Below are 8,049 nucleotides of genomic sequence, written 5' to 3'. Positions count from 1 at the left end.
TCTGCTGCCTCTGGCGGCCGCGGACGCCGAGAGACGAGCCGAGTCGGGCCGGGAGCCGAGCGCCGACTCCTCCTCCTCTCTCTCCCCTCCTCCTCCTCCCTCCTCCCTCCTCCCATCCCTCCCTCCCTCCCCCTTTTCAGAACACTCAATGTCGGAACGTTCCGAAGATGACGTCGGAGCGTTCTCGAATCCCGTGTCTCTCGGCTGCTGCTGCCGAAGGAACAGGGAAAAAGCAACAAGAAGGAAGAGCAATGGCGACACTGGATCGCAAAGTGCCCAGTCCGGAGGCGTTTCTGGGCAAACCCTGGTCCTCCTGGATCGACGCCGCCAAATTACACTGCTCCGACAGTAAGAACCCCACCGCCTCCTCCTCCTTTTATTATCCTGTAACCTTTCCATTCACCTAGAGCCACTGGGAAAAAGTGTGTGTGTGAGAGAGAGAGTGGCCCCCGGTGTCCTCCATGCTTCTCCCTCTCTCTAAATAAATACACACAGAGACAGATCATCAATGCACAGAGAGAGGCCCTGCTGCCAGAGCTGTCTGTCTGTCTGTCTGTGCCCGCTCCCCGTGGCAGCCCGCGGGGTGGGCTTTCACAGCCCCACGGTGTATCCGTTTAAAAGGCTACTCTGTTGCTGCTTGCATAGTTTTTTTTGGTACCTATCTGGGCCAGGTAGATGGAAATCCGGACTTGGGAGAAAATGTTGCATTGTCAATTTTTGAAAGATTTTCATATCCAGTATTTATATCGATCTGTTTGCAAATAAACACTCTCCCTCCCCCCCCCCCTTGACTTTGGCTTCCCCCCCTCCTTTTTCTCTTTTTTTCCTTATTTTCTTTTTTCCTTTTCTTTTTCATCTGCAGATGTAGATTTAGAAGAGGCTGGAAAAGAGGGTGGAAAAAGCAGGGAGGTTATGAGGCTTAATAAAGAAGGTAAGTGGAGCTACTGGCATTTTAGTGTTAGCATGTGTGGCAGAATCTTCACAGGATTTCGACTATAATGTGAATTGTTCTGCTGGGTACAGAGTGACTAAGGCTTGTCAAAAATTGAGCACGCCCAGGTGACTACTGCTTCACGTTAACTTCTCTCAAAGTATAAATACAACTGGGGGGTAGATGGGGGGAGGCTGTTGAAGGCAGAAGTTTCCTGCACTTCAGCTGGAGTCCACGTTTGGACCTTCTGATGCAGATCTGCCATTGGCCTTTGGAGCGTTATTGCTAAATGATGGGGAGCCAAAATCTCTGAAATGAGGTGCAGGGCTTCCTCCACAAGCATCCCAGGCTTCCTTGTGGGTGAATACACAACAGTTCAAGGAACCACACATGATCAGTCATTCCAGCAGCTACTTCTCCACTCTCCACAGAAAATCATGGTACATGGCAAACCTTTGCAGCAAGTTCCACTTGACCCACTTTGTGTTTGGTCACAGATTATTATGTGGGGAGCAGGGTTAGGGGTGTCTGTGTTTGCAGTACCCCCAGCCGGTCACCCGTCTCTGTTTCCCCAGCCTGGAAATATAGTACCCGAAATGGGACACAGTGACTAGATAGGTCATCCCAGGCTGAGGCAGGCAAGTGAAGCCACAGCATGCTGGAACTGGGCATCAAACCCACATGGTCATCATAAATAAATCATATCCTGTTCGCCTTTGCAAGCCTGCCATATGTAACCCTGGCCTAGGGGCTTCACATGGAGCAACTCCAGAGGCCACTTGCTGCTGAACAGATAGATGGGTTCTTTTGAATTGTGATTTACTGACCGATGTCTTGTAAACGTGGTTGGCTGAAATTGTGGTGGGCGGAGGTGCCGGGGCAGAGAATGTTGGCGGGAAGTGTTGCAAGAGTTCATCCATAACTAGGCCATAGGAGCCAGGCTCCTCGAAAATGAATGGAGAAAAGGCCGTTAGATCCCAAGGAATGGTCTCGCTGGAGAACTGGGATGTACCCCAGCAAGGCAGCGGAATCCTGCTTGAAAAAATGGAATTCATTTTGTGGCTTGACACCTCAGACAGTTGGTTTTCTATGCCCCATCATATCCTGACCATCCAGTGAGAGGAAAACTTGTGCTTCAGAAAAAATGACATGGAGGTTGAAATGCATGCATATTCAAGGACGGCTCTCTATCGTGGTTTCTGCTAATTAAGCACTTTGATTGGGAACGAAAGCTTATTCTAAAGATGTTTGCCTCTAAATATCTTCATGTGATCTTGACATGTGTCTTTAGGATGCACAAGGGGATGGTGTCAAGTGGAGTTGTTACCAGTGGCAGCTTATTTGTGCTAGATGTCTATGCATGCTGGCATTGGAAAGTGTCGCTAGAGATTGTCTTCACAAACTCTTGAGATCTTTAGAGGCTTATGGGACTCAGTTCTCAGACCACTAGCAGTGAAAAGGTTTCCACGAAAGAAGACGAGGTTGTGAAAACCTTTAAAGTTGAATAAAGGTCATGGTCTGGCCCAGAATTGGCACCTCTCAGGCCTGATTGATAGAAGATGTCTGTAGCACACCAAACCCAAATCCCACATCCTCCTCCCAGCTTCTATTTCAAAAGACTCTGATTCTCAGAGTCTTTTTGCCTCATGAGAAATAAATTTCTTTTAAGGAAAAAAATGCAAACCTCTCCTTTCCTCAGAAGTCACAAGTGGTACATCCTACTTATTATATCCTTTGTCCTATAAAGGTACAAAGATTTAGCTCTTAATTATATACATTTACATTAAGGACCCCCACTGTTCAGTAAAACCTGCAGTTGCTGAGTTCACCAAATAGCCATGTATGGGCTGAAATCTGTTTGTTTGTGGGCCTGGTGGAGCAGACCTGGGTTAGCAATTCCTGAAGGTCTTCCTGGTAGGTGCATACAGTTTTCTTTATGGATAGAGTATACATGTGCTAAATACATATCTCCTCTCTATAGTGAGTTTAAGGGTTGAGCTGAAACTCCATGTCAGGGCGTTTGGTTGCCAGGATCCCCAGAAATACTGCTTGCTTTAGTCTTGCCATTGGCCTTCTTGTTGGAGTCGTCATGTGGGATATCTCAGGATGGATACATATGTCTGGATGGGTCTCTGCAGGACTCAGCATGGCCTGGGTGTGATTGTGTTTCTCCATATGTGTGAATATACGTAGATTGACCTGATATCATCGGTAGTAAGCAGGTCTTTAGAAAAGATTTGTGCTTTAATAGCAGTGAACGAATAAAACTTAGGAATTCCAATTAAGAAATGAAGGTATATGATTCAGATTTTGATTTTTTTTTATTGTGGTAAAATAAACATAACAAAGTGTTACCATGTTAACCATTTTAAAGTATGCAATTCACTGATACTAAGTATGTTCACAGTATTGTACAACCATCAGCCCTGTCCATTTTCTGAACTTTTTCTTCATCCCAACCAGAAACTCTGTCCCCATTATACACTAATTTCTCATTCCCCTTCTCCCAGTGCTGAGCATGGGTAACAGCCATTCTATTTTCTGTCTTTATGAAGTTGCCTATTCTAGATACTATATATTTGCAATATTTGTCCTTTTGTTCTGACTTCTTTTGCTTAGCATAATGTTTTCATGGTTCATCCATGTTGAAGCATGTATCAGAATATCATTCCTTTTTATGGCTGAATAATATTCCATTGTGTGTATATACCATATTTTGTTTATCTATCCATCTTTTTTGTTGTTGTTGTTAGGGGGGAGATAATTAGGTTTACTTATTTATTTATTCTTAGAGGAAGTACTGGGGATTGAACCCAGGACCTCATGCATACTAAGCATGCACTCTACCACTTGAGCTATACCCTCCCCCTCTATCCATCTTTTGATAGCCATTTGATTCATTTATACCTTTTGACTATAGTGAAGAATGCTGCTATGAACATTGTGATATGATTTTTTTTTATGGACTAAGCTCAGAGAAGAAAAGTTAGACTGGAAAAGTGAAAAAAGAATCATTTTGCCTTCTGCCTTCATCTGGCCACAGTTTCAGAAAATACAGGAAAGTCTTGCAGACTTTTGAATAATCTGTAATAAATTTCCTTCTCCAGTCTTTTTACCTTTTTCTACTTCAGTTCTCCACCTATACCAATATGGAATATTAACTGAATACTTTGAAATTTCTGTAATAAAGTCATCACATCCATTTTATTATTTCATCCAAAGTTAGCTAAAATTATGGTTAAAAGGAATTTGGCAAATACTTTTGAACCCTGGCAGATCATTACCTGGGTTCAGAGGTGTTGTTAATTCCATGCTTGGACGTGGTTGGCCTGCAGCAGTGGAAAGGCTTTGAGTCTGCTCCCTAAATTCCTGTGTATGACCTTGGGAACATCACTTCCCTTGTCTGGGCCTGTTCTCTTGCTTGTAAAGTAAGGGGGTGGATTAAACATCTCCTGAGGTCCCTTGGAGACCTCTGAACTTAAGTTTCTCTATTGAATGTACCTACATTTTGAGATACAGTCATTTAGACAGGCTCTTTTTGAGGAAACTTTAAAAAAAAAAAAAGGCAAGCTCTCACATTAAAAATATCTTTACTACATACTGGGTTTGTTTTCTCCTTGTATAATCTCTTGATGGCAAAAATCACTGCATCTCATACAGCAGCATATTCTGCTACAAATAGTTTGTGACTGGTATATGGCCTTTAGGCCTCTGGAAAAATGGAGGGTCTTAGTCCAAAACCCAGGGTGATGTGTTCCCGGTAGTGGAGTGGGGGTTGACCTCAGTCAGCCTGGACCTCTCAGGCACTGAGATTTCCTAAGAGGAGGGGTCTCAGAAACCTGATTATTCTAAAATAAGATGTGAACTGCAGTTACAATAGAGAATTCCAAGGAAGGCCATTCATCTAGCTAACCTTTTAAAATAATCTTCTCTCTCTAGCTTCAAAGATTTATCTGCAGGCTTTTTTCAAGCTAATTGGGGGAAAGCTCTGTGATTTAGAACGATGCCTCCTTATTCTAATTGCCTCACCTGAACTTTTTTCTTAAGAATGTCAATTCATAAATAAGGACCAGGTGCACATGGCTCATAAGTGTCCTGAACTATATAAGGAGATAATAACAGGGTTGTTGTGAGGATTAACTGAGATAATACGAAAGGGCTTAGCACATAGTAAGCGCTTAATGATTATGTACCTTTATTGGTTTTTTAAATCTTATTGTGATTATCATCATCATGAATTAATGAAGCTAGTTCTAGAAAATTTATTATAATTAACTAGGATTTTTAACTAATCAGTGATGAACAGAAAAGACATACTCAGTCAGAAATTTCATTTTTAGAGTAAACCATGTTATCATAATTTTATAAAGCTAATGATTTTCTAAAAACGGGTTTCTATCCATATTTTTAATGGAGTGCCTTTAAATTGCAGTCATGGATAAGTTTTATCAAGAGCTAGGGAAAAATACTTTGGCAGTTTGGGGCTTATGGCTGATGGGTTTACAAAGTTCTTTCTGAGAACTGGGAGGTCTGAAAAATAATTTCTAAAATAATCGATGCGTTGTTTTATCTGATCAGTGAGAACAGAAAGTTCTTAACAGACCATCGATTGGGTCTTTTGGAAGCCTACCCGAGTTACTTCAGGCGTTTGTCTGTGTTTCAGTGTTCCTAGGTGTTTTGATTTGATGTAGGTAAACTTGTGGAGTGCTTCCAATTTGAGAAGTGTTCTGGGGCCAGTAAGATCTTGCTGTGACTCCTGAAATGCTAAGAGTTTGCTGTTCTCCTGAAATGCTGGTGGAGTCAGGCTGGAACACAGGAGGAAGCAGGGAACGTGGCAACGTGTTCAGTTCAGGTTTAGGAGTCTTGCAGTTATGGCTGGATGGGGGCAAATGGGAGAAAAGATGGCAGCCGACCTAGTAAGAACGAAACGTTCTTAGAAGCCAAGCAAGGGCAGCCAGAGACAAGTGGTGGAGATTTATGGGAACCAGTGGACGGCTCTCCTTTATCATTATACAGACAACTCTGTTATCTATGCTAATAGGAGATTGGAAGACACCAAGTCCACAGGTTACACCGATAAACCTCATTTTCGCCATTAATTTCAACTTCTTTCTCCACGAAGCCCACCATCCTCTCCTTTTACTCATAAGCGGCAACATTTGTTCACTTTGGCGTTTCATTATCTTCTCCCTTCTCTTGTCCAGCGCTTGGGATGAAAGGACAGGGGAGACAGAGTGGCCTCAAGGTGGTAGGGACAAAAGATGAAAAGGAAGAGGAGGAGAAGGGCTTGGAGAATGAGTCAGCTTCACAGTTGCTTCCAGCCGACAGAGAAGGGGGAGCGGTGTGACCAAGACAGCAAAGCTGAGAGAGGGCATTTCCAGCCCCATCTAGTTTTGAAAATACAAAGCCTCTAAAATGAGTACCTCTTTACACATACAAGCATTTCATGTGTCTGGGGTCTCATGGGGAGAAAATGTGGCTCTGGCTCCTCCCAAAGCAGGAAGTTGGGCGGGGAGGGGCAGGCTTTGAAACCCTGTGTGTGATATTCCCTTCTCGGCACTGTTACCCTGTGCTGGGTTCTTGTCCTGTGTCAGTCTACAGGAATGATGCTTTTGTCTCCGGAAGATGTAGATTGTTACTCTCTCTCCCCACCCCCCTCATTTAAATGCTTCTTTTTTAACAGAATAATGTTCACGTTACAAAATTGAGAAGGGTATGCAGTGAAAAGAAATTCTCCCTCCCACCCTTGTCCCCATTGCTTGTGTGTTCTTCCCAAGATAGTCTTGTGTGCATCCAAGTAGATACGTATATAGCTTTTCCCACACGGATGATAGCACCCCCTAAGTATGGCCTACCATCTTGCCATTTCCATTTATCTTAGAGAGCAGTCCACATCAGTTCATAAGGAGCTGCCACATTCTCTTTTTGGTGCATAGTGGGAGGATAGTTCAAGCCCCTGGATGTCTTGCTTACTTTTTAATAACCTCTCCTGCTTTCTTGGCCTCCATCTTGCATTTGAGACTGGGTGCCAGTGGGCGGGCACTGGGCTGGGCCTGGGGGGACAGCAATGAAAAAGCACAGCTCCTGCCCCCTGGCGCTCCCATCTGAGCAGAGAAGGCAGATATTAGAAAAGTCACGGGCCTGTGGTGAGTGCTTGAAGGGGGAAATTGGGGTACTGTTGGAAGGCACAGCAGGGGGGCCAAATTTAGGTTAGGGGCTCAGTGAAGAAATTTCATTTATGCTAAAACCTGGAGGATGAATGACTGGAAGTTATTCATGTGCAGGGCTGGGTGGGGAGGAGTTAAAGGAAACAAAGTATGTGAAGGCTCAAAGTGTGAGAGAATATAGAATGTTCTAGAAACTAAAAGGTCTGTCACTAAGAGTGGTCTAAAGTTTCTCAGCTGTGGCATTACTTCTTTGTGGTGTGGGATGGAGTCCTGGGTGTCCTAGGATGTTTGGCAGCATCCCTGGCCTCTATCCACTAGATTCGAGCGGCACCTTCTCTTCCCCTGAGTTGAAAAAACCAGAAATGTCTCCAGACGTTGCCAAAGGTCCTCAGAGAGGGGTCGGGGGCCAAATCACCCTGACAGAGAGTCACTAGTATAAAATGAGGCTAGAAAGGTAAGAACACAAGAAAATAGACTCAGCAGAATTCTGCTACTGTCTGTCCCTGTCTCAGGCCTAAGTTCCAGGTGAGGCGACCTTACTGAATTCTCAGCAGGTGTGCATGGAGCTGTGACTGTTCCTTGCACAGGGCTACATTTGGGAGCATCTAAAGAGGGAAGACTCCATCCCTCAAGAAGCTCTCCTCCATTGGTTTCCAAGATGACCCCTCCAAATCCTAGAGTCTGTTCTGTAGTAAATGGTGACAGCAGTGAGAGGCGGGTTCTAATCCTGGGTGGCCCAACCCTCCCTCGTGGTGGGTGGAGGAGACCCCAAGGCGCCGATTCTGATAATGATGGCATTTATCGTCCGGGGGCCCCTGATGTCAGAAGCAGCACGGTGAAGCATTAAGGATTTCAGTTTATATTTAAAGACAGGCTGGAAATACAACTGGCGTTCTGTGCAGTTGATTACCCGAGGGATTTGTCTGAAATGGGGATGCGCCTGGTGGAGGG

The 8,049-nt window shown here is 44.3% G+C and overlaps 1 protein-coding gene across 12 annotated transcripts in view; it reads left to right on the top strand.

The window, feature by feature from the left end:
• Positions 1 to 127: 127 nt before the first annotated feature.
• ATXN7L1 (ataxin 7 like 1) overlaps positions 128 to 8,049 on the top strand; it is a 218,557-nt gene continuing 210,635 nt past the window's right edge. For 11 of the 12 annotated variants that reach the window (XR_012508265.1, XR_012508264.1, XR_012508263.1 and 8 more), the window contains exons 1-2: positions 128 to 348; positions 863 to 931. Coding sequence is in view for 9 of the 12 variants with exons in the window: in XM_074367643.1 (XP_074223744.1) it covers positions 168 to 348; positions 863 to 931 (250 nt within the window). In the remaining 3 variants the exon portion in view is untranslated. The remainder of the gene's footprint in view (positions 349 to 862; positions 932 to 8,049) is intronic. The other variant, XM_074367642.1, reaches the window with a different exon arrangement.

Source organism: Camelus bactrianus, chromosome 7, assembly GCF_048773025.1.
Source record: "Camelus bactrianus isolate YW-2024 breed Bactrian camel chromosome 7, ASM4877302v1, whole genome shotgun sequence".
NCBI lineage: Eukaryota > Metazoa > Chordata > Mammalia > Artiodactyla > Camelidae > Camelus > Camelus bactrianus.
The sequence above is the reverse complement of the archived record's forward strand: the minus strand, read 5'-3'. Positions and strand labels throughout refer to the sequence as shown.